At 39.7% G+C, this 25,641-nt stretch overlaps 1 protein-coding gene across 10 annotated transcripts in view; it reads left to right on the top strand.

Annotated features, from left to right (window-relative positions):
* DZANK1 (double zinc ribbon and ankyrin repeat domains 1) overlaps positions 1–25,641 on the top strand; it is a 74,786-nt gene that overhangs the window by 15,724 nt on the left and 33,421 nt on the right. For all 10 annotated transcript variants that reach the window (XR_007150689.1, XR_007150687.1, XR_007150690.1 and 7 more), the window contains 5 exons: positions 1,077–1,194; positions 2,232–2,356; positions 6,241–6,326; positions 13,551–13,668; positions 18,478–18,591. Coding sequence is in view for 1 of the 10 variants with exons in the window: in XM_047851284.1 (XP_047707240.1) it covers positions 1,077–1,194; positions 2,232–2,356; positions 6,241–6,326; positions 13,551–13,668; positions 18,478–18,591 (561 nt within the window). In the remaining 9 variants the exon portion in view is untranslated. The remainder of the gene's footprint in view (positions 1–1,076; positions 1,195–2,231; positions 2,357–6,240; positions 6,327–13,550; positions 13,669–18,477; positions 18,592–25,641) is intronic.

Genomic DNA, 25,641 nt, shown 5'->3' with positions numbered 1-25,641 from the left:
TTGCTCTGTGACTCCCCTGTATATATGGCAGCCAAACTAGACTCTGTATGTTGTGTGCTATCATTGCTGTCCTAGCATCCAGGCCTTCTCCTTTTGTATAGTGCTTTCAATATGTGATTACTTTGCTTGTTGTCTGTCTTCTTCATGCGGTGTAAATTCCAAGGTGGCAGAGAGCATGACTGCCATACTCATTGCCTTCCATAGAGGTGGGCAGGAGAAGGCAGTGAGTGTACATTTGTTGAACAGATACATCAGACTAGTAGAAACCATCTGTGACCAAAGCCTCACCTCTTTAGAGAGTGAACTAGACTTATCTACAAGGATGTTTGAAACTTCAGTCCCTGGGCTGTGGGGATCGGTGAGATAGATCCAAGAGCCAGAGGATGGGCTAACCCATGGTAAGGCAACCAGCCAACAAGTCTCAGTCATGGAGGTCTTGATGGGGATGACTGGAAGTTCGTGAGGGAGTCCCTTCAGCCCAAGGATGGACCAGAGCCCATAGAGGTGGTTGTGGGAGCAGAGCAGTGGGTGAAGGTATAGTGTGGGGTTCAAGTGTGATCAGATCAGAGATCTACCGTGGGCAGGGGCATCCAGCAGAGGCTGAGCCTACATGCATTAGCAGGGGCTCAGGCTTGAACAAGCCATAACCGGCTGCATCTAGGAGAAGTAAGTTCATGGAGAATAGTATAAGGATTGTGTATGAGCAGGTATTGTACTTAAGTCCTATCTTGGTCTGACCCCACCCTTTATTTGCTTCCTGGATCTGGTGGTCCCTTTGTTATTCCCCAGACTGCCATGATTGTAACATCCTGCCTTCATGTCCTGCTGTTGGCCGCTGTTCCTGGCTGTTTGACTGCTGGTCCCTACCAACCAGACATGCTGCCAGCCAAGGGCCCAGATACAAAGCTGTGTGTTTTCAGAGTAAAGTGAAACAGAGGTTACTATGTAAAAAACTACTGTAAACCCTTCCCAGCAAGAAGTACATACCATGACACTGTATCCACCTGGCAATTTTTAATTTTCACATTCTAAATGGGTGTGATGAAGTGACTGACATAAATTCTCTTCATTCCTAGGAATTGAAAAATGGGTTTGTTGGGTCAAAACTACGGAATAAATGTAAGAATGCTGAAAATAAACAGGGTTGGAATGTTAATCTTAGAAAGCCTCCAAGTATGACATGGCAGGACGAAGGTAAGGTTTAGAATTGTAAACCACCAAACAGGTTCACTGCTGGTTTTCTTGTGTGAAGAAGGGTTAGAATAAGAAATACTGGAATAGAAAAGTAAGCTATAATCTGAGTCTTAGTGCTCTCACTAACAGTTTAAGCATTGAGGAGGGCACCTGTTGGGATGAGCACTGGGTGTTGTATGGAAACCATTCTGACAATAAATTTCATATTAAAATAAAAAAAAGACCAAGAGGGATAATCAAGGAGTCCAACAAAGTGAGATTTGTCGACCCATTGCAACAAGGGATACCACACCTCAGAGGAATCATGGGGCATCTCACCAAATAAAGGAAAAGACACAGTTATAAGGTTAGGGGGGCAGGTGGAGTTTGGGAAGCAGAATTTTGACAGACTTGAAGCAAAGCAGGGCCTGGTGTAAAGTGCTCACCATCAAGTATGTATTGTAAAGGGAACCAGGGTTTTGTTCACCTTGGAAACTGAAAATAAATGTGGAATGTTGTATTCAGAGACCCTTCTCTGATGCTCTACTCCAAGGTTGGAAATTGAGGCTGCTTCTCTGTGTCCGAGTGACTTATGTCCTCCAGGCAAGAGTCAGAGGTTTGATTCTTGCTGATATGATTTCAATCAGCAAAGTTTCTGATTATCTCTGGTTTCAGAGCACAAGGTTTCTCAGCAAGTAAGAAACAATAGCTACTCAAAAACGGGGGGAGGCTGTTATGACATTTTACATCTGCAGTGTGTCTTTGGGAGAAACAGTGTTTCCTGCTAACGTTGGCATTGGATTTGTCTATTTTCTCAGCTTGATGTGGAATGTTGTAGAATGTAGCAGGGAAGATTTTTATTTTCTGAGTCCAGGCTAATTTTTTCTTTCCTAGTGCTAGTTCACTGAGTGGAGGCTTCTTTATATAGTCGCTACGTCTAGTGAAAGATGTGATGACAGTGGTCACTTAGAAGGTTTCCAACTATAAAGATGTATTTGCATGATTACATATATAATTACAGATGTCCACAGAATGATTTTTTTTTTAAATAATTGTAGACCTTGAGGTAGGTGAAAGAACTGACTCTAAAACATGGAAAGATCTTCGTTTCTCAGAGAGTCCACTGGAAATCCCACCTTACCATGAAGAATCAGGTTCTAGACCACCCACCCGCCAGTCTCAGGTAACTTCTAAAGAAAATCTTTATGGTACTAAATACCTCCTATATTCTTAATCTTCCCATGAAATACTTTTAAGACAGTGTACCCCAGCCTTCTCACCATGTGTCAGGCACCGCTTCAGTTCTGGGAATACTGCGTTGGACAAGAAAGGCCACTGTACTTGGGAGCTTACATTGTATTGGGGGTGGGGGTAGGCAGATAATAAACATGTAAGTCATCAAACAAAAATTTTTAAATAGTGACAAATGTCATGAAAAAGATAAAGCGGGGGTAATGGGATAGAGCAGTGGTTCTCAAAGTGTGGCCCCACATACCAGTAGCATCAGCATCACATGGAAGTTTATTAGAAATACAGATGCTCGGGCCCCAGTCCAGATTTTTGAATCAGAGATTCTGAGGCTGGGCCCAGTGTCTGTTTTAATTGGTCCTTCTTCTGATGCATACTGAAGTTTGAAAACCCGTGGGATAGAGAATGACCACAGAGGAAGAACAAGAGTGGTTCTAATTTGGGGTGACAAATTTGAATTGAACCTCCTTAAATTTGGATTGAACCTTCTGAATAGAATTGAATTGATGTTCGAATTCAAGATGAACAGAAGCCAGCCCTGCAAAAATCTTGGCAGCAGTAACAATAGCAAAGTGAGGGAGTACCAGGAGGTTGGTGTGGATGGAGCATGGTGAGCAAGGCAGGAGATGAGGTGGGAAAGGTAGGCTGGGGCCAGAGCACAGACCCCTGTGGTTCTCAACACAGCTGTATAGTAGAGTCATCTGAGGGGCTTCAAACCAATCCCAAGAACCCAACCTCAGAAAAAGTTGTTTTTAATGTTTATTTATTTTTGAGTTTTGAGGGAGAGAGAGAAAGAGAGAGACAGAGATTTTCTTTGTGTATGACTATTTGGATTACCTTGCCCACCTAGAGTTGTTTTAAGGAAAAGATAGAGTAAGACAATATGTGAAGATTCCAACATTTAGAATCTCCTAAAAACAGAAACTCTTTCTGGACACATTACAAATTATTATGCTCACGTGAGACTGTCTTCTGAAAACAGTTATGATTGCATTTTGTCATATACCACTCATTCTTCAAAATGATATTTTTCTGTCTAAAAATCAGTATTATACACTATAATGGCTACAGTGGTGAGCATTGCTCACAGGTGTTGAGCGTAAATTAGTCCATTTGGTAACCAAGGAACCATTCTTCCAGAAGACTGGGAAAGGGTGATCGTCTATTGCAGGGATAGTTGTTCTTTTGTTTACTAAGGTTTCCATGAAGGCCTTAGTAGGTCTGTGGTCCTCGGCCTGGACTTTGTGGCCCTCCAAGAAATATGGTGGGTGGGCAGATAGAGTTGTTACAAGGAAAAGATAGAGTAAGACAATTTGTGAAGACTCCAACATTTAGAATCCTCTAAAAAAATAGGAACATTAGAGACACATTTGGGGACTTTGACTAGAATTCAGAGGAGCAAGGGGGCCAGAAAAGGACCACGAAATATTTATCTTCCACTCTTTTTATTCCTATTGGTATGAGACTCTTGTCAACATTCCAGCTGAATCCCATCTGAACCATACTTCAGCGAACATCAGAATTAATGATACTGGTGGATATTATAACATGTCAGCAACCACCAGGAAGACAAGATGTCTCTGAACTAAGCACTGACCTGGGGGGTGCCATCAGGGGCTAGACAGCAGAGTAAATGCATGGTACAGCCTGGGTGGGAGAGAAATGACAGCCTACACTAGGCTTCAGTTTTGGGGCATAAGAGTTGGGGGTTCTCTAGCAACGTGGAATGCCCCAGTCAGTTAGTGGGTTATCTCTACTCAGCTCCGGCCAACTATTGACAAGAAGGCCTATGGGCTCAGTGTTGCCACATCTTGATTTTACAAGAAAAGCCAGAAACCTGCCTGTTTATGTGTAAATATTAACAATTAAATAAAAATTTGAAACATTGTGGACCAGTATATCTGGGTCAAATGGAACTCAACGGCAGGCCAGATTTAGCCAGTAGACCACCACTTTGTGACACCTGGTCTATGCCACGTTGGACCTGACACGAAAGCAACTCAAGACCTCTGACCACTCCCTATTGCCTACAGCACAAGTTATAGCTTCCTAAGCTCTGCATGCAGGTATTGTGGTAGACAGAGACCCTACTGGGGTCAGATAGGCTGAGGTACCTGAGACAGTTCACATTCTGTTGATGCGACCTCAAGCAAGTGACTCAACCTTTCTGAGCCTCAGTATCTTCATCTCAAAAATGGGGATTATATGTGCCTCTTTGTGTGAGGCACTGAGATGGGACACAGTATTGTTTCTCTCATATTTGGGCCAAAATGCGTGACTGAATCCCATCAGGAGGAAACATCAGACAAAACCAAATTGAAGGAGATTCTACAAATTAAATTCAAACATGTCAAGGTCATGAAAAGTAAGGACAGACTGAGGAACAATTCCAGATTAAAGGAGACAAAAGACACATGACCACTAGATGCAAAGCCTGACACGGGACTGGATCCTAAACCAGGAAAAAAATAAATATATAGCTGTGAATGACGTCATTGGCACAAACAATGACATTTGAGTAAAGATCTGGGGATTAGATCACAGTACTGGGTAGCTGTTAACTTTTCTGGTTTTGATAATTGCATTGCTGCGTGAGAGGACATCATTGTTCTTAGGATGTGCACACTGAAGAATGTAGGGGAAAAGGGGCATCGTAACTGCCGTCCATTCTCACATGGTTCAGAGAGAGATAGAGAAGGGAAGTGCACCGGGCAAAATGTTAATGTGAAAAACTGGTCAAGCTGGGTATGCAGGAGTTATTTGTACTCTCCCTGTACTTCTTCTGTAAGTTTGAAATTATTAAGGAATTATTGAAATTGAAATTGAGTTTCAAAAGAAACTTACAAACATTTAAAACATGGGGAAAGTGCTACCCACCTCATAAGGTCATTGTGAAATGTTAAGGAGATAATGGCCACATAATGCCATTTTAGTTGTGTCAGACGCTCCTTAAGTGATAGCTTCTCCCCTCCACTTTCCTCCTCCAGCCCCTCAGACTTCCAAACCATGTCAAACGGCTGAGCCCCGAATGGGCTGAACACTGCCCTGCCACTGTGCCTTTGCAAATGGGTTTCTTCTGCTTGGGATTCCCATTGTCCTTGTGTCCATTTGACGAACCTTTCTTTACTCCCCAGGCCCAGCTCAGATGTTAGCACCCTGGGAGGCCCTTCTCCCCTGGAGCAAGTGTTGATTATGTCCTCTAGGGTCCCATGGGACTCCACACACACACACACACACACACACACACACACACACACACACACACACACACGCATACTACACTGAACCTACAGTGTTTCAGTATTTTGTGTATATTCCAGTTCAGGTCCTGGAGGGTAGGTACCATGTAATATTTATTTTTTCCCCCCTTCTGTGTCAAACACAGTACCTGTTACAAAGTGAATGCTCACATAAGAATATATCAAAATGATTTCAATGTTTTTGGATAACAGCAGACAGTTGCTGCATATGTTCTTTTAGGTGACTACTTTGAGTTTCCTAAGGATCTCAAAGATTTTTGAGAAAAATGGAGGTCAATTTAGGTTTTTAAATTCTAAACTCTGGTCTGTCTGATGGTTAATTCAGATATCTTTTCTTATAAACTCTTGTTTTTAATGAAATATACATACCTAATTGTAATAGCACTTTGATATTTTTAATGTCAGGTACTTGGGGTAATCAGTACTTAATGTTTTTTCTGTCATGGTTTTTAAAAGATGGGTGCTGGATATGATAAGACAGCCCATTAGAATGAATTTTTAATGAAATTTTACTATACCATGGCTTTTACCATGATTTTATATGTATCCTTAATTGTAGTTCCCTAGTTTTGCACACATAACTGGCCGGAAGAGTTTGACAAGCACAGAGATCATGAGAATTCAAAGACAGACAGACTTTCTCAAGTAAGTGTCACATTTTCTTTACTATTTCTTAAATCCTACTGAGACATATTGTCAAAAAAATGTAAGGATGAGACATAAGAATGGTGTTTGCTCACCCAACTGTCCTTCATTACATTTTACAAAATGGTTTTTTTTTAGAGAAAGAAAGCATGAGTGGGGGAGGAGCAGAGAGAAAGGGAGAGAGAGAGAATCCCAAGCAGGCTCCACACTGTCAGTGCGGAGCCCAAAGCAGGACCTGAACCCTCCAACTGTGAGATCATGAGCCAAAGTTAGATGCTTGACTGACTGAGTCATCCAGATGCCCCAAAAGTTTTACAAATTTTAAGTGTATTGATATACAATAAAATTGCACTTCTTTAAAAAGTACAGTTGATCGCTATGTATATCACAGCATTACGTACAATAGCCAAGATATGGAAGCAACCTAAGTGTCCATCAATAGGTGAATGGATAGAGAAGATGTATTATATTTATACAATGGGATATTATTCAGCCATAAAAAAGAATGAGCTCTTGCCATTTGCAACAGTGTGGATGGAGCTAAAGAATATAATGCTAAGTGAAATAAGTCAGTCAGAGAAAGACAAATACTATATGATTTCACTCATTTGTAGAATCTAAAAAACAAACCAGTGAATAAACAAAGAAAAGAATCAAACTTATAAATTCAGAGAACAAACTGATGGTTGCCAGAGGGGAGGGAGTTAGAAGGATGGGCAAAATTGGGGAAAGAGGAATGGGAGATACAGGCTTCTAGTTATGGAATGAATAGGTCGCAAGAATAAAAGCATAGGGAATATAGTTAATGGTAATAGTGTTGCATGGTGACAGATGGTAGCTATCCTTGTGGTGAGCATAGAATAACATAGAAAGAAGTTGGATCAGTAGGTTGTACAACTGAAACTAATTTAACATTGTGTGGCAACTATACTCAAAAAACATTTTTTTAATTCCTCATTTTGCAAAAAGAAACAGTACAATTGACATATGCATATAACCTTGAAACTACCACCATAATCAAGAAGATGAACAAGTCCATCACCTCTAAAAGTTTCCTGCACTGTACCTTTTGGAAGTCTCTCCCTTATGCTCCTCCCTATCCTAAGGCAACTTATTGATCTGCTTCTTATCACTGTAGCTTAGTTTGTATTTGGTTCTGTCCGTAAGTGGAATAATTCAGTATGTGCTCTTTTTTGCCAGGCTTCTTTCATTTTCCTAATCATTTTGAAATTTACCCATGTTGCTGCATGTTTCAAATGTTTATTTCTTTTGACTGCAGAGTCGTATCCCGTTATATGGATACATCACAATCAGTTTATTCAGCTGTCTATTGATGGACATTTGGGTTGTTTCCAGATTGGGACTGTTACAGATAAAGCTGCTGGGAAAATTTGTATATAAATCATCATATGCACATAATAGTTTAATTTCCCTTAGGTACATACCTGGAATGAAATGGCCAGGTCATATGATAGGTATATGTCTAACTTTTTAAGAAACTGCCAAACTGTTTTCCAAAGAAGGTGCACCATTTTACATTCCCTCCAGTGGTGTGTGAGAATCCCACTTTCTCTACATCCTTACCAATGCTTTAATTTTTATGTTTAGCCATTCTAGTGAGATGGTGTTTGTGGATTTCATGTGCATTTCCCTAGTGACTAATGATTTTGAGCGCCTTTAAAAGTGCTTACTTGCCATCGGTACACCTTCTTTGGGAAAGTGACCGTTCAAACATTTTACCCTTTTCAAAGATTGAGTTCTATATCTCATTATTGAGTTGTACATGTTCTCTTTTGTTAATATATGTTTTACAAATATTTTCTCCCAGTTTTGGCTTGTTATTTGCTTAAGAAAGTTTTTTTTTCCGAAGCACTCGTTTTTATTTTTTATGAAATTCAGTGTATTTATTTTTCTCTTATACTTTATGTTCATTTTGACATATTTAAGAAGTCTTTCTCAAACCCATGACATATGTCACTTACAATATTTTATTTTATGTTTTCTTCTAGAAGTTTTATCGCTATTTAGGTCCATGATCCATGTTTGATTATGGTGTGAGTTTATTCCAGCACCATTTGTTGAAAGCAATTGTCCTTTCCTCACTGATTACATTTGGAATATTTAAAACCAATTGATATTTGTGTGGATCTGTTTCTGGACTCTGTATTCTGATTCACTGATGTTTGTTTATATTTACTACCATACTGCTTTGATTACCATAGCTTTATAATAAATCTTGAAGCTAAGTATTATGAATTCTCCAACTGTGTTCTTTTACAAAAATGTTTTGGTTATTCTGGGCACTTTGCATTTTCAAATAAGTTTTAAAATCAGCTTCTCAACATCTACAAAATGTATGCTAGAGTTTTGATTTGGATTGCATTTAATTTATATATTAATTTAAGAAAAATTGATGTTGTTAACAATTTTGAGTCTTTAAAGTCCAGGAAAATGGTGTATCTTACTGTTTATTTAGGGCTTTCTTAACATCCTTCAACTATGTTTTGTAATTTTTTTTTTAATGTTTCTTTTCTTGTCTTTTTTCTTTTTTTATATATGTGGGTTTTTTTAATGTTTTATTTATTTTTGAGAGAGAGAGAGCACAAGAGCACAAGTGGGGGAGGGGCAGACAGAGAGGGGGACAGAGGATCCAAAGTGGGCTCTGTGCTGACAACGGTGAGCCTGATGTGGGGCTCAAACTCACGACCATGAGATTATGACCTGAGCCTAAGTCGGACGCTCAACGAGCTGAGCCACCCAGGTGCCCCTGTGTTGTGTAGTTTTCATTGCTCAGGTTTTACATATCTTCTGTCAAACTGATTTCTGAGCATTTCATGTTTTTTGATGCTGTTGTAAATGGTATTGCTTTTAAAATGTAAATTTCTGATAACTCATTGCTGGAATATAAAGTTGATTTTTATGTAGTGTTCTTATAAATTCATTTATTCTTTCAGCTTTTTTTGGTAGAGTCCATAGAATTATCTACCTAGGTGATCAGGTCACCTGCAAATAAAGGCAATTGTTTTACTTCTTCATTTCCTTTATGGATATATACCTTCCTTCCTCCCTCCCTCCTTCCCTTCCTCTTTCTTTCTTTTTTCTTTTCTTTTCTTTTCTTTTCTTTTCTTTTCTTTTCTTTTCTTTCTTTCTTTCTTTCTATATAAATTGATTTATTTAAAAGTTACAAAAGAGCACAATAAAATAGAGATTATCCTTAGAATTATGAATGCTTTGTTAATATCAGGTAGGATTAGAGGGAAGGAAATGGTATTGGGTGGGGGGTACACCTGACTAGTTCTAGAGCTTTAGATGCCTTAGTTACACTGCAGTTGATTGCATATTCATTCAGCCATTACACACTAGGTTATAGTGGTTGGGTGGCCAGTAATTTATCTACAGGGAACTCCTACACAAATTAGATCCATCTAGGCCTCCTCAGTGCTGTCCCCCTCTAGGGTGCTGGGCAAGCTGAGAGCAGTCTGCTCTCTGCCGCTGGAACATATACAGATCCCTTTTCTTTCTTTTTCTTGGCTTGTTATTTTGGCCAGAACATCCCAGTAAACTTGGAATAGAAGTGATGAGAGTGGTTATTCTGCCTTATTCCTGAACCTAGGGAGAAAACACTCCTTTTCTCAATATTAAATGTGATATCAGCTGTAGATTTTTTTGTTGCCCTTCCAGACTGAGGAAATTTTCTCCTATTCCTAGCTTGCTGAAAGTTTTGTTTTGTTTTTAAATCAGGACTGAATGTTAGATTTTTGTCTAAAGCATTTTCTCCATCTATTAAAGTGATCATGTGGTTTTTCTTTTTGTGTTAGTGTGGTAAATTGCAAAGATTGATTTTTAAGGTTTAAATCCACCATGCATTCCTGAGTTAAATCTCACTTCAAGTATTATCTATTTTATATAATGTTTAATTTGATTTGCTAAAATATAAAGAATTTTTTGCATGTATGTGCATGAGGGATATTGGTCTGTAGTTTCCGTGTCTTTGTGTCTGATTTTAGTGTCAGGGTAATGCTGGGTTCATCAAATGAGTTGGGAAGTAGTCTCTCTTTTTTAATTTTCTGAGTTTGTATAGAATTGGTATTATTTCTTTCTTAGGTGTTTGGTAGGATACACCACTGAAGGCACTGGGGTCCAGAGTTTTCTTTTAAGGAAGATTTTAAACTACACAATTTATTTGACAGATATAAGTCTGTTTAGGTTTATCTATTTCTTTTCAAGTGAACCTTGAGTTTCATTTGCTCCTCTTTTTCTGATTTCTTTAATGTAGGCAATGAAGTCTTTTATTTGAAGCCTTTCTTCTTTCTAATATAGGCCTTTAGGACTGCATTTCCCTGAGTACTGCTTTAGCTCCTAATGTTGGTATGTTGTGTTTTCATTTGGTTTCAGTGTAAACCTTTCTAACAACTATCCTGGTGGTTTCTTTTTTGACCCATGGGTTATTTGAAAGTATTTTATTACATTTCCAAATATTTGGGAGATTTTCCTTATATAGTCTGGTATTTATCTCAAATTTAATTCCTTTTTTGGTCAGAGAGCATATATTATATGATTGGATTGGTTAATGCTCCATGTTTATTTGATGTGTACTTTGCTAAAGTGAGTATTCTATAAATGTGAATTAGGTTAAATTGGTTGATAGTATTATTTAACTCTTCTCTACCTTCACTGAGTTTTCTGTCTATTGCTTAGTCAATGATTGAGAAATCTATGACTATAATTATGAATTTGTCTACTTATCCTTGCTTTCTATCAGATTTTGCTTCATATACTTTGAAGCATTATTATTATTATGTGTAAACCTTTTGGATTCTTAGGTTCTCTTAACCATGAAATAAACTTCTTTAACCCTGGTGATACTCTTTGCTCAGAAATCTACTTTGCCTGATGTCAACGTAGCCACTTCCTGCTTTCTTCTGATTAGTATTTGCATGGTATATCTTTTTTTATCCTTTTACTTACAACCTATTTGTTTTTCCTTATTTACAGGTTTTAAAAAAATGTTTATTTAGGGGCGCCTGGATGAGAGAGAGAGGGAGGGGGAGAGAGAGAGAGGGAGAGAGAGAGTGAGTGCAAGCAGGGGAGGGGTAGAGTGAGGGGGACAGAGGATCCGAAGCAGGCTCTGTGCTGACAGCTTCCACGCTGACAGCAGTGAGCCCGATGCGAGGACTTGAACTCACCGACTGCGAGCTTATGACCTGAGCCAAAGTCAGATGCTTAACTGATTGAGCCACCCAGGCACCCCTACAAATTTTTTTTAAGCAGCATCTAGTTAGGTCTTGCTTTTTAAGAAACCTCATAATATCTGCATTTTAATTGGGATGTTAAGAGTATATTTATTCTGACTATTGATATGTTTGAATTTAAATCAACCATCATGCTATTTGTTTTATGTTTGTCTTATCTGTTCTCTGTTGCTCTTTCCTTTTTTTCTGCCATCTTTTGGATTAATTGGGTATGTTTCATGATTCCATTTTATTTTATACACTTTGTTAGCTTATTAGCTATAACTTTTTTTTTTTTAGTGGCTGCTTTCGGATTTATAATACATATTTTTAACACATCACAGTCTATCCTCAAGTGTCATTATGCCACTTCATATATAGCATAAGAACCTTACGATAGTATGCCTCCAGGAACTGAGTAATAGTAGCCTTTGTGCTATTGTGGTCCTTTATCTTACTTCTACAAATATGATCCCCACAATACATTATTACTTTTATTTGCTATAATCAATTTTTGAGGCCCTTTATACTTTTATTGTGGTAAAGTATACATAAATAAAATCTACCATTTTAACAATTTTTTAAATGTTTATTTATTTTGAGAGAGAGAAAGAGTGAAGCGCACATGCGCGGGGGAAGGGCAGAGAGAAGGAGAGAGAGAATCCCAGTCAGGCTCCACGCTGTCAGCACAGAGCCTGATGTGGGTCTCGATTTCATGAACTGTGAGATCATGACCTGAGCCAAAATCAAGAGTCTGTCACTTAACTGACTGAGCCACCCAGGAGCACCCTCATTTTAACAAATTTTAAGTGTACAATTCAGTGGCATTAAGTACATTCACAATGTTGTGCAACCATCACCACTATCCATTTCCAGAACTTTTTCGTCACTCTAAATAGAACTCAGTTCCATTAAGCAGTAACTCCTTTACCCAATCCCTCCAGGCCCTGGCCAGCTCTGTTCTCCTTTCTGTGTCTATGAATTTGACTATTCTAGTTACCTTGTGTAAATGGAATCAGACAATATTTGTTTTTTTGTGTCTGACTTATTTTACTTAGTATAGTATTTTCAAAGTTTATCATGTTGTAGTATGTATCAGAATTTCATTACATATTAAAGATGAAAAATAGTCCATTATGTATACACCAGAATTTGTTCATCCACTCATCTGTTGATGGGCATTTGAGCTGTTACCACCTTTTGACTATTATGAATAACGCTGCTTTGGACATTGGGGTACAAGTATCTGAGTCCCTGATTTCAATTCTTCTAGGGCTAGAATTTTGATTTTATGGTAATTCTTTGTCCAATGTTTTGAGGAACTGCCACACTGCTTCCCACAGCAGTTACATCAGTTCACTTTCTACCGGAAATGCACGAGGGTTCCAATTTCTAACCAGCCTCACCAATACTTGTATTTTCTATTTTTCTAATGGTCATCCTAATAGATATAAAGTGGTATTTCATGGTGGTTTTGATTTGCATTTTCCTTATGACAAGTGATGTTGAGCATTTTTATGACAACAGTGTTTCTTGGCCATTTGTGTATCTTCGTTGGGCAAGAAGTGGCCCTCCAGCGTGCCTGGTGAGAAGACATGGCACTTAGACTGGACTCAGAAGTCATGGAGCAAGTCAGAAAAGTACAATTAATGTAGACATTACTGGAATTGCTGGGGCTCACACATGCCAGATCCTGTGTGATAGGACGAGTCTGAAGTGGGACCAAGGCTGCTGCTGAACTTCTGCCACTGTCAGGAAGTGAGGTAGCCAGGCCAGGTGAGGGGCACCAGCGGGTCCAGGTGGAAGGCCACTTTGTAATAAAATGACTGGAGAAGCATCTCCTGTCTTCAACTTGGTCCTTAGCCTTTGACAGTGGTCTGCTCTTTGTTTTGCTTTTTATTTTCTAAAGTGTTTGAACACTGTGAGATTTTCACCTGACTTCTAAATGTGAACCCCTTAGAACGTGGCCAATGAGGAACCTATTTTGTTGTAGGTGTGCCCACTGCCTGGCCCCCCGCCCATCTGACCCCTTTGCTCGCTTCTGTCAAGAATGTGGCTCTCCTGTCCCGCCCATATTTGGCTGTCGTCTCCCACCCCCAGAAGGAGCTCAGGTGAGCAGCAGAATCTTTAAAAATGCCTTTCATTGGTTTATCTGATCTTTAATAGCAGCAGTAGCATTGTACCTGGGACACGTGATCCACAAACATAAATATTTCTTGAAAAAATTACTGGCAGGTTAATGTCTTGCTATCCAGTCTCCTACTTCAGGATGGAAAACCCCAAAACCTTAAGCCTTATTGTTTCAATGATAAATAAGAATGGATAAATATGTATTTCCCACTCATGTGATATTTCAGTTCATGACCTGGGTACAGTAAGGAAATATATTCTGGAAATAAATGGAGAGAGGTATTTGTTACAAGTCTGTATATCTATAAGATCCATCGTTTTGTCCAAAGACGCTGTTTGTATAAGCTATAGATTGATCAGTTAAAAAGTTTTGACTGTTAAGTGTAGATAATAATTGGTATTAACCTACTAATAAGTTTATAGTTAGTTAGAAAACATACTCAGTTTACTAACAATCAAAACCTTCATTGAAATGTATTATCTGTTATTCACTTGATACTTTAGGGTTTTTTGGAGTAGGGTTTACAAAATGAAATAAAATGACCTGTGACATGGACTGAAAAATAACCATTTTTAAAAAGATAGTCCCAAGAAAAAGCCACTAATTCAGTGAGGTCAAGCTGAGTTCTAGAATTAAGTTCTATCTTCAAGCAAAGGGTCAGAATCTGAACAGGTATCTTTTTATAATTTATTCTAATTCATTGCTCAAGACTATTGTAGAAGTTAATTTAATTTACTATAACATATTTGGAACTTCATAAAGAAGATAAAACAGCAAATAAAATATGAACAGCTCCTGTCAGTTTTAATTTTCCTTGCTTATATTCATTCGTTGGTGCAGCGTCCGTTCTTTTTCACTTGCCTGAAAACAGATTTTCAGAGCAGGGAGGAAAAGTTGCCAGAGATTATAAATATTTTAAATGATGAGCTGAACTTTGAAACATCTATATTGCCCCCCAAAATAATATTTGTTAATATGCTGTAATATATAAACAGCTTTGTAATTTGAACTATTTATTAACTACTTATTGTGTCCTGCTCTCAGCTGGGTTTCTGGGATTCGAAGGGGTGGAGCCTCCTCCTGGCTCTTAGATCCAAGACACTCAGTCTCATGAGAGATGCAGAAGTCACCTTACAGCTCCAGGTCCTCCCTTCATTGTCCTGCCCTGTGAGTGCTGGAGCAGGGCCCTTTATACATTTCTCTTGTGCCAGCTGGCTACGTGTTCATTTCTGTTAGTAGAGGGACATTGCTGCTGGAGGGACACTGCAGGAGAATGGGCTTGACTTTTCTTTCTGGTTCCGGTATGCTTTCCACTCTCTTTGCTCTGACGTTGCTCACTAACCTACAGGAACCCAGTTGTGCTGAACCCCAGTGAGTTTCGGGGGCACCCCATGGACAGCTGCTCAGTGAGTTTCACTGGCATGCCAGCCAGCTTCCAGATAGTCCTCAGGCATCCCAGTGGGCCGGTTGCCAGCGAGTTTCAGCAGCATGCCTGCACGTGGCTTCCCAGCATGTTCTAGGGGCTCCCCAGAGGGAGATTTCCAAACAAGTTTCATTGGACTCGGTTTTTTGCTTCTTTTCTTGCCAGTTTGGGTCCAGGTCACCCCAGTTGAATTTCCCCACCATCCAATGGGTGACAGCTATACTCCTTTCCTCCCCACTTACTTATCTTTTCTATAACATATATTGTCCTACATATTACATCCATATACGTTATGAACCGAAAATGCAGTGTTACACGATCTTACATCATTTAAAGATGAGAGAAGATGTTTATGCACTCATTTATATTTACCCACGTATTTATGAAATCTGGCCTCTCATATCTTCTCTTTCCTGTGAACTCAAGTCATAATCTAGTGTCACTTATTTGCAGCCTGGCAGACCTCTTTTGCTAAAGGCATGTCTGCTAGCTGTTTCTGCCTTTGTTTATCCAAGAACATTTACTTTGCATCCTCTTTTGAAAGATAGTTTTTTTTTTTAAACGTTTATTTATTTTTGAGACTGAGAGAGACAGAGCATGAATGGGGGAGGGGCAGAGAGAGAGGGAGACACAGAATCGGAAACAGGCTCCAGGCTCCGAGCCATCAGCCTAGAGCCCGACGCGGGGCTCGAACTCACGGACCGCGAGATCGTGACCTGGCTGAAGTCGGACGCTTAACCGACTGCACCACCCAGGCGCCCCTGAAAGATAGTTTTACTGGATGTAGAATTCTTGTGTGACAGTTATTTTTAATTTCAGCCCTTTGAACATATTATTCTCCTACATTCTGACCTCCGTGGTTTTTGATGTATGTGATAAGTCATTTTTTCTCTTGTTACTTTTAGGATTTTCTCTTTGACATTCAACAATTGTACTATATTGTGTCTAACTGTGGATCCTTTTGTGTCTATCTCTCTTGGGATTAATTTTCTTGGAGCTAATGTTTTTCTTCAAATATGGGAAGTTTTGGCTAGTATTGCTTCAAATTCTTCTTCTGCCTCTTTCTCTCTCTCCCTTCCTTCTAGGACTTCTTTACATGTATGTTGATAGGTTTTATGTTGTCTCACAGCTTGTTTGGTAGTCTGTTTATTTTCTTCCATCCTTTTTCTCTCTGTTCTTCAGATCAGAAAATTTCTATTGTACTATATTCATGTTCATTGCTTCTTTCTTCTGTCTTCTCTGACCTGCTGTTGAATCCCTCTGGAGATTTTTTTTTTTTCCATTTCAGTTATTTTAATTTTTAACTCCAGGTTTTAATATGATTGTTTTTTAAAAATAATTTCTATATCCTTATTTATATTCCCTATTTTTCAGATCATTGTCATCATACTTTCTTTAATCTTTTAAATATGATTTCCTTTAGTTCTTTGATCATTTCTGTAATAGCTGTTTTGAAATCTTTGCCAAATCCAACATCTGGGGATACTATTTGCATTGACTGGCTTTTTTTTTTCCCTCTCCCTGATTATAGGTCACACTTGCTTGGTTTTGCATACCTCATATTTTTTCTTGAATTCTGGACATTTTAGATTATATAATATATTGTAACAATTCTGGATTCTGACTTTTTCTCCTAGTGTTTTTTTTTCTTTTCTTTTTTGTTTTGTTTTGTTGTTGTTTACTGGGATTAAATTTTTCATGTTTGTCTCCCCTAAAATGTATGGCCACTGATATCAGGTATGTATGTATGTATGTATGTATGTATGTATGTATGTATTTATTTATTTATAAGTCTGGATCACTCCTGGGTCTGCATAGCTTAGAGCTCAACTGAATGTTGGCCAGAAGTTGTGCTCAAATACCTTAATCCTGTAAGGCTTCCACTCTCTGCTGAGGGATCTGTGTGTGGGCTGGACCTAACATTCAAGCTTCAGGCTGTTTACAAGTCTGCCCCAGCTTTTACTTATGCTGAACTCCCTTGAATCTCCGTGTATAGCCTCCATCAGCCAGAGATGTGTTAGTGGCTTATGTTCACTCTGGTTTATGCCGCACATGTGCATATCCTCCACTCAACTAAGGGTATATGGGGAGCTTCTCAAACCCCCTATATTTGACCTTCCTCCTGGAACTCTCTGTTAAATCCCTAGCTAGTTGCCTCAAACAGGACCATGATTTCAGGCTAGTAGAGCCACTGGCCCTCCCTGTTTGCTTGCCAATAAGACTGTCATCTGAACAGTTCTCCAAATCAAGTGAGCCCTGTCTATCAGCAGCTGCTGGTTTCTGCAGTCTGTTCTGCCCCAGTGAGGCTACCACACTAACAGAGCTGGGGGAGGGTGGGGATAGCCTCAAGCAGGAACCATGTAGACTTGTAGTGTTTTTATCTGAAATTCACCACTTTTCAGTTTCTTGTGTGCCTTTGGTGACTTTCAGAGTCTGAAATGATTGTATTTTGTATCCAAAATGGCAGTTTTATCCAACTTTTTTTTTCTAAGTTTTTATTTATTTATATTGAGAGAGAGAGAGAAAGCACAAGCAGGGGAGGGTCAGGGAAACACAAGAGAACAATAATCCCAAGCAGGATCCACACCGTCAGTATTGAGCCTGATATGGGCTCGAACTCTCGAACCCCGAGATCATGACCTGAACTGAAGTCGAATGCTTAACTGACTGAACCTCTAGGCTCCCCAGTTTTATCCAACTTTATAATTGCTTTTTGGAGAGAGGATTTGTGGGCTTCCTTACTCCACTGTGCTTACAAGATATTTTTGGAGTGTCTGGGTGTCTCAGTTGGTTAAGCATCTGACTGTTAATTTCAGTTCAGGTCATGATCTCATGGTCCATGGATTCGAGCCCTGCATCAGGGTCCACACTGGTTGGGATTCTCTCTTTCTCTCTCTCTGCTCTCCCCTGCTCACACACACTCTCTCTCAAAATAGACTTGAAAAAAAGAGATATTTTTTCCTTTTAAAAAAAATTGTTTTTAAGTTTGTTTATTTTGAGAGACAAAAGAGTGCACTCACATGAGTGAGGGAGGGACACAGAATCCCGAGTAGGCTCTGCACTGTCATCACAGAGCCTGACATGGGGCTCGAACTCACAAACTGCAAGATCATGACCTGAGCCGAGATCAAGAGTCACACACTTGTCCGACTGAGCCACCCAGGTGTCCCAAAGATATTTTTTCTTTTCTGTTTTTCACACGCCTGTTTTCCACAATAAACATTTTTTACTCACAAAAGAAACAAAATTAGATTAAAGGTAATTATTTTAAAACATTTTTTACAAAAGCAAATCAAATCTTATAGTCTAAGATCTACTTATACCTTCGGTTTTTGCATTCCAAGACAAACCTCTTTCTTTGTGCAGATGGGCTTATGTGCAGAGTGTGGAAACATGGTGCCCATGAACACTCCCATCTGTGTGGTGTGTGAGGCCTCTCTTACTCTACAGCTGCAGCCAAAGGCCAGCCTCCGCTTGAAGGTAATGAAACGTGATTCTGTAAAAGCATGAATAAAATATATGGAAAGTGATATAAGCAGTTAAATGTCTTTAGCTGGTGGAGTTGGTGAACAATTGACAAACTAATATCTGTGAACAAAATCCATTCTAATGGTTGGGAACGCATGCTGCCCAACAGTTTGACCTGCCAATAGGATCTATAATGTAAGAGAGATACGAGGAAATGTGTTCCCTGAACATGGATTTGAAGGCCAAAATGCATACAGCTAACTTAGACAATTTTTTAAGAGTTTATTTTTTTTAAGTTTATCTATTGATTTTGAGGTGGGGGGAGGGGCAGAGAGAGAGAGAATCTCAGGCAGACTCCACACTGTCCACACTGTGGAGCCCGATGCAGGGCCCGAATTCACAAACCATGAGATCATGACCTTGAGCCGAAATCAAGAGCCGGTTGTTTAACCGACTGAGCCACCCAGGCGCCCCAACTTAGACAGTCTTTTACTTTATGTATTTAAACCTGAACATTGCAATTAAGAACTTTTACTCATGTCCTTAAAATTGCTTTATGCTTTTATTTGCTTTATTTGTTTATGGGTCCCTGTTATACAGAAAATAATAATTATAGTCATATGGATGAAAAACAAGAGTCAAAAAAAAAGTTAAATATCATCATCATATATATTCAGAAAACTTTGCTAGACAACGTCATACCATGAAAATATTTTTGGTAGAATCACTAAGCACACAACTGTATCTTTTCTCCATTTTTCAATGTATAGTCCCATTCACCTTCTCTTTAATCTCAAGTAAATGTTACTATAGAATAAAATAGATTTAACAAAGAGAATTTGAGGCATAAAAAAGCAAGCATTTTTAGTAATAAGAAAATGCATAGATTTAACGTCAGTTGGAATAGTAACACTCCTAAGTCACTTTGTGGATTTTCATTTGGGCAAATGGAGAAAAGGCAAATCCACTTTTTCTTCTACCTCTAAGCTCCCCTTCACTCTGAAAGTTTTTTTTTAATTTGATGAGAAGTTGTTTATTAATACATTCTGAATATACTTAATATTTATTTTTATGCCACTAATATGAGATAAAATGTTTAAACGTATTTATTAAAGTTTTGTAAAAATTTTATAATAAGGGGACTTTGGATACTGAGGAAATTCTGAATCTCTATTTGCCGCTCTGCTTAAGGATTCTTGACTGAGATAACCAAATCTTTTTTACTTTTTCTAACCATTCAGCTATTTACTCCCCAAATGATCCTCTTTCCTCTCCTAGACATTCTTGAATTGGACATGCCTGCCTGCACTCTCAAGATTTCTCTCATTTTCTCTGCTAAGTTTTGTTTTTTGGTTTTTTTTTAGGACTTTTTTTTTTTTAATGAAATTTATTGTCAAATTGGTTTCCATACAACATCCAGTGCTCATCCCAACAGGTACCCTCAATACCCATCACCCACCCACCCCTCCCTCCCACCCCCCCATAAATCCTCAGTTTGTTCCCAGTTTTTAGGAGTCTCTTATGTTTTGGCTCCCTCCCTCTCTAACCATTTTGTTTGTCTTCTTCCCTTCCCCCATGGTCTTCTGTTAAGTTTCTCAGGATCCACATAGGAGTGAAAACATATGGAATCTGTCCTCTGTATGACTTATTTCACTTAGCATAACACTCTCCAGTTCCATCCACGTTGCTACAAAAAGCCATATTTCATTCTTTCTTCTTGCCACGTAGTATTCCATTGTGTATATAAAGCACAATTTCTTTATCCATTCGTCAGTTGATGGACATTTAGGCTCTGAAAGGTTTTTAAGTATTCCAAGCAGTGCAAGCCTTCAGAAATGAGGTGTTGAAGAACTGGCTGGGCCAAGGTCAGGTAGATGAAAATTTACTAATTTTTTTGTTGGATGGATGGAGCGGGGAGTGGTAAGAGCCTGAGGTATTATAGTCAGTGGATACTCACTTTAGGGTCCCTTGAATAGTGAAGATTGAGGGAAGGGGTCTGAGGAAGGAGTAGTCTCCAGGGTCACAGGCATTCAGGCCTAGTCTGAGGCTGCTGGCATCCCTCACCATGGTGCAGCCATGAAACTTCCTTCAGCTGTTTCTCTGAGTTCTGCCTTGCACCTCCAGTATGAACCCTCATGCACTGAAGGGATTTTTCAAAGACACCTTCGATGTGACTTTTCCCCAGCGTGCTGCTTCCTGGACCACTCTCTGGTCCTCTGCACCCAACATTCCCTGGGCTCTGATCCCTGGACCCACTGCCCCTGTGCCTGCACACACTTGCAGTGGTGGAGGTGGCAGTCGTGGTGGGTGGGTGGGGGCACAGAGAGATAATTCACTCACTCTTACTGGGGCCAGGGATAGCTTTTAAAAGGGGGTGTCATCCGAGGGATATCGTGGGAGGCACAAGCGTTTGCCAGATGGGGAAGGGATGGGACAAAGAAAAGTGGCTTGTGTGTATATGCCTGTGTGTGTTGGCGGTGGGGTGGGGTAGGGTAGAGGGCATTCTAGGAAGATGTCCAGAGACTGGGAACTGCAGGGTGTGCTTCAAAACTCTGTAAACAGTTTGGTTTTGTTGAGCTGCAGAAATGCTGGGGGTGCTGTGGGCTGTGCAAGATGGCGCCTTCTCTACCATACTTAGCAGCTCAGATTTCTCCCAATGCACCCTGGATTTAATCAGGCTTGATTTTCTAGAGAGACTTTTATCACCGTAACATCTGATCTTAAAGGAAAATTCCTGATTTTTATGGCCAATCAGTATTGCTGCCTCTACTCACAGGATACCCGTTTGGAAACCCTGGGCTGAGAACCTGCATCCCAGAGGCTTTCCCAAGTGTTACAAGGGCAGTGGATTTTTAGATAACATTTTCACCCAGAGAGGCACCTCCAAGGTCAGTGGGAATTCCTGTTGTTGACAGAAGCCAACAGCCTTACCTTCCCCAAGGCACCAGCAGGGACTGTTATTTTTGTGTTGTTCTCCATCTCACTCCACGTAGTGCACGAAGCACCACCCGTCCTCTTCCTGCCCACAGTCTGCTGCTACGGACCGATCTTCTGTTGATTTAAAGGACTTGTCAATGCTGAGGGATTTAGTTCTATTTTTTATATATATATATACATATATATATATATATATGTATATATATATATATGTATATATATACACGTGTATATATATATATATGTACATATATATATATATATATATATATATTTTTTTTTTTTTTTTTTTTACTGCCAAGATTAGAAGCTATAGTAGCAGAAGTTTCTCCATTTACTCTCTGGCACAGGTGCCTATATTTCAGAATAAGAGAGGATTTTACACTTTTAAAAATTCTCTAATTTTTTGTAACAAGTGAAATAGTCCCAAGATATACAAAGAAGTGCATAATTTCCCCACCTACCTCTATTTCTATCCTCCCGAAATAACTGATGATAATAAATACCCTTCTATGTATTTTTTAGAATGCACAGAAACATGCATATATATTCACACATTTGGATTTGGATTTGTTTTTGGTTTTTATTTATTTATTATTTTAGAGGTGGGGAGGGGCAGTGAGAGAGAGAGAGAGAGAGAGGGAGGGAGGGAGGGAGAGGGAGAGGGAGAATCTTAAGCAGGCTCCACGCTCAGTGCAGTGGCCTGGTATGGGGCTCAATCTCATGACCCTGGGATCGTGACCCGAGCTGAAATCAGGAGTAAAATGCTCAACTGACTGAGCCACCCAGGCACCCCTTGTTTTGCTTTTTAAACAAATGTATCCCACTGGCCATTCTCTAAAGTTAAAAATTAACTTGAGCATCTCGTATTTCACCAGAATACATGAGCTTTCCTTTACCAAGAGATCATCAGTTTTCTTGGGACTCCAACTAGCAATATATAGCATACCTCCAGGTCTCCAGGCATATTGGGTTCCCAAAATCTGAGAGGTCTAGGGCAGGGATCCTCTTGAAGTTATTACTGAAAAAGTTCTGATGATTCACATGACTGGGGCAGTTACCTCCTTATGGGACCCCCACCTCTGACACAATGATTTGGGGCTGAAGCTAGTGTGATCACAGCTCTGCATCAAGCAGAACTTTAGCTTGGCATCTGTTACAAGATCCACTTTGAGCTGAAGTTTGCAATGACCTACTACATGCTTCCTCACTTCATTTTGTCAAAGCCTTTCATCTAGATCAGAAATTTGTTCTTATCTTCCAGCTACTTCGCAAGGAAAAATTTTACCCCAGTAACTGACTGGGTCCACCAAATTGCTTAGAACCATTCACCTAGACATACTGCAAATGCTGTGGATGAGGTGGCCAATGAAGTATTGACTTTTAAAAAAAAGGCCTCATCATAGATGTGTAGCATCTTCTTTAAGGTAGTGTGATGGTGGCCTCAATCCCAAGTCATCCCCATCGACATCTATGAGTTAGTGATTATGATGTAAAATTATTTCTATCTGTGGGTTATGGTCACTGTTCTTCAAGGAAGTGAGCCATGACATGGTGTTAAAAAGCCGCAACCAAAACCATTAGAAACACCTGTTGACCAAGAAGGCTATGTTTATTGGACCTGATAACAGTAAGGTAGACTGGTGCTTTTTCTTGGTAGTGTCTCTGAAGGGAGAAGGCAGGGGAAGGATTTATAGGATTTTAGTGATGCACCTGGGTGATTGCTGGGTATTCTCTCTCTCTCTCTCTCTCTCTCTCTGCTTCTCCCCTGTGCACACACTCTCCCTCAAATAAATAAAACTACAATTAAAAAAAAAATTTAAGGGAGTTTTGCAAGGCAGGGTTGGGATAGGGCAGAGTTAGTTTGGATTGGGCAAAGTTATGACATGCTAGTTTTAAATTTAGTTTATTTAAAGAAATTTTTTTAAATGTTTATTTATTTTTGAGACAGACAGAGACAGAATATGAGTGGGTTAGGGGCAGAGAGAGAGGGAGACACAGAATCTGAAGCAGACTCCAGGCTCTGAGCTCTCAGCACAGAGCCCAACACGGGGCTTGAACTCACGAGCTGTGAGATCATGACCTGAGCTGCAGTTGGACGCTCAACCAACTGAGCCACCCAGGTGCCCCTAAAAATAGTTTATTTAAATAAAACTTTAATATACTTAAGGTGATGATGTTTTAATATACACGTACGTAGTGAAATAATTACTCCAGTCAAGCTAATTAACATATCCATCTCTGTATAGTAGAAATTTGCTAAGAGAGTAGATTCTGGTGTTACCAGGTCACATGCACATGTGTACACGTGAATGCACACAAACAAATGTTAACAATGTGAGGATATACTAATTTTGGATTGTGGGTCCTGCAAGGTGAGGGTCTTGAGGTAAGCTGTTGGACTTAATAAGTAAGCAGTTTTACTGGTTTACACTCTTTCCAGAATAATTCCTGCAGCAAACAGCTATGTTATTTTTGTTTGATCTTAGTATTTTTTTTAACACAGGGACAAGAAATTTGATTCACTTCTCAACAACAAGTGTCACCAGATCTTTTCTGAGGCAACATGTTCAGGAAGATCACAGCCTTAAATCTCACAGAAAAGCTCTGGCAGTTGTAGATCATGCTACAGAGACTTTAAGCAACTTTGAAAAATGCTGGAACCAGGGAATGTCAGGATCCATTGAGAGCAAGTCTGTGATCCTCTGCCATTTTGAATAGCAGTCAGCCGGCCATTTGCACATTAGGAGTTCTTTGAGTTGCAAGAACTTGGAATCTTCTACTAGAGTGGAATTAACCAGGCTTGCAAAGGTCAGGGACTTCAGAGCCTTCCTAGTGGCATTGGAACTAAAACCTTGGGAGTTGGATTTTCTTTCTCTTAATGGTCTTCTTTGCCTGTCGAGCTTCAGAACACATGGTGTCAGTTTCAGGACACCTGGGAAATGTAGACACTGGAGTAGAAAGGAACATTTGTGTGACACTGGGCATTGATAATTGAAGGGAGTAGTATCCTGATAGTGCAGAATGGTCCAGTGGCTGAACAGCTGTTAGCAAACCTCTGATAGCTGAACTCTAGTTAGACTATTTTAGTCTTTCTTTTCTTTTCTTTTCCTTTCTTTCTTTCCTCCTTTCTTTGTTCCCCCCTCCTTCTTTCTTTTTCCTTCCTTCCTTCCTTCCTTCCTTCCTTCCTTCCTTCCTTCTTTCTCTTTCCTCCCCTCTCTCCCTCCCTCCCTCCCTTCCTCTCTCTCTCCCTCTGTCCCTCCATCCCTTCCATTTTCTGCATTGCAACCTATCCTCAGTTTCCTGACTTGGAAAGTTGCACTTACCATTTATTTTCTTTTTTCTTTTTAAAAAAAACTTTTTAACATTTATTCATTTTTGAGAGACAGAGCACGAGCGGAGGAATGGCAGAGAGAGAGGGAGACACAGCATCCGAAGCAAGCTCCAGGCTCTGAGCTGTCAGCACAGAGCCCGATGCAGGGCTTGAACTGTGAGATCATGACCTGAGTCAAAGTCAGAAACTAACCCGACTGAGCCACCCAGGTGCCCCATTACCATTTATTTTCTAAGATAGTCTTTTCATTTTTCCATTTCTGAGTGAGAAAGTACAGAGCAAACCTAAATTCATTAACATGAAGCCCCATGGGGTAAACCCCAGTCCAAGAGCTAGATTACTTATAATTTTTTTTCAAGTTTGTTTATTTTTGAGAGAGAGAAAGAGACAGAACATGGGAGGGACAGAGAGAAGGAGAGAGTATCCCAAGCAGACCCTGTGCTGTCAGTGTGGAGCTCAATGCAGGGCTTGAACCCACAAACTGTGAGATCATGACCTGAGCTGAAATCAAGAGTCCGACGCTTAACTGACTGAGCCATCCAGGTGCCCCAAGAGTTAAATTGCTTGTAAACGCATATATCAGCTTTTGCTAGTCTTGGACTTTTCTGTTTATTGTTCAAGCCATGAGACAGAAAGCCAACAATCATGTTTTCCACACTGGGGGTGAAAAAAACTCAAAAAACTGACACATAATCAGTGGAAAATTTTGCATTTTAAGGTCAAATGAACACTCATTTTCAGTTTGTTTCTTCAATTTGGGTTTTGTTTCTTTTAAAATTATTTTTGGGGGG

Source organism: Prionailurus viverrinus, chromosome A3 (assembly GCF_022837055.1).
Source record: "Prionailurus viverrinus isolate Anna chromosome A3, UM_Priviv_1.0, whole genome shotgun sequence".
Taxonomy (NCBI): Eukaryota; Metazoa; Chordata; class Mammalia; order Carnivora; family Felidae; genus Prionailurus; species Prionailurus viverrinus.
The sequence above is the reverse complement of the archived record's forward strand: the minus strand, read 5'-3'. Positions and strand labels throughout refer to the sequence as shown.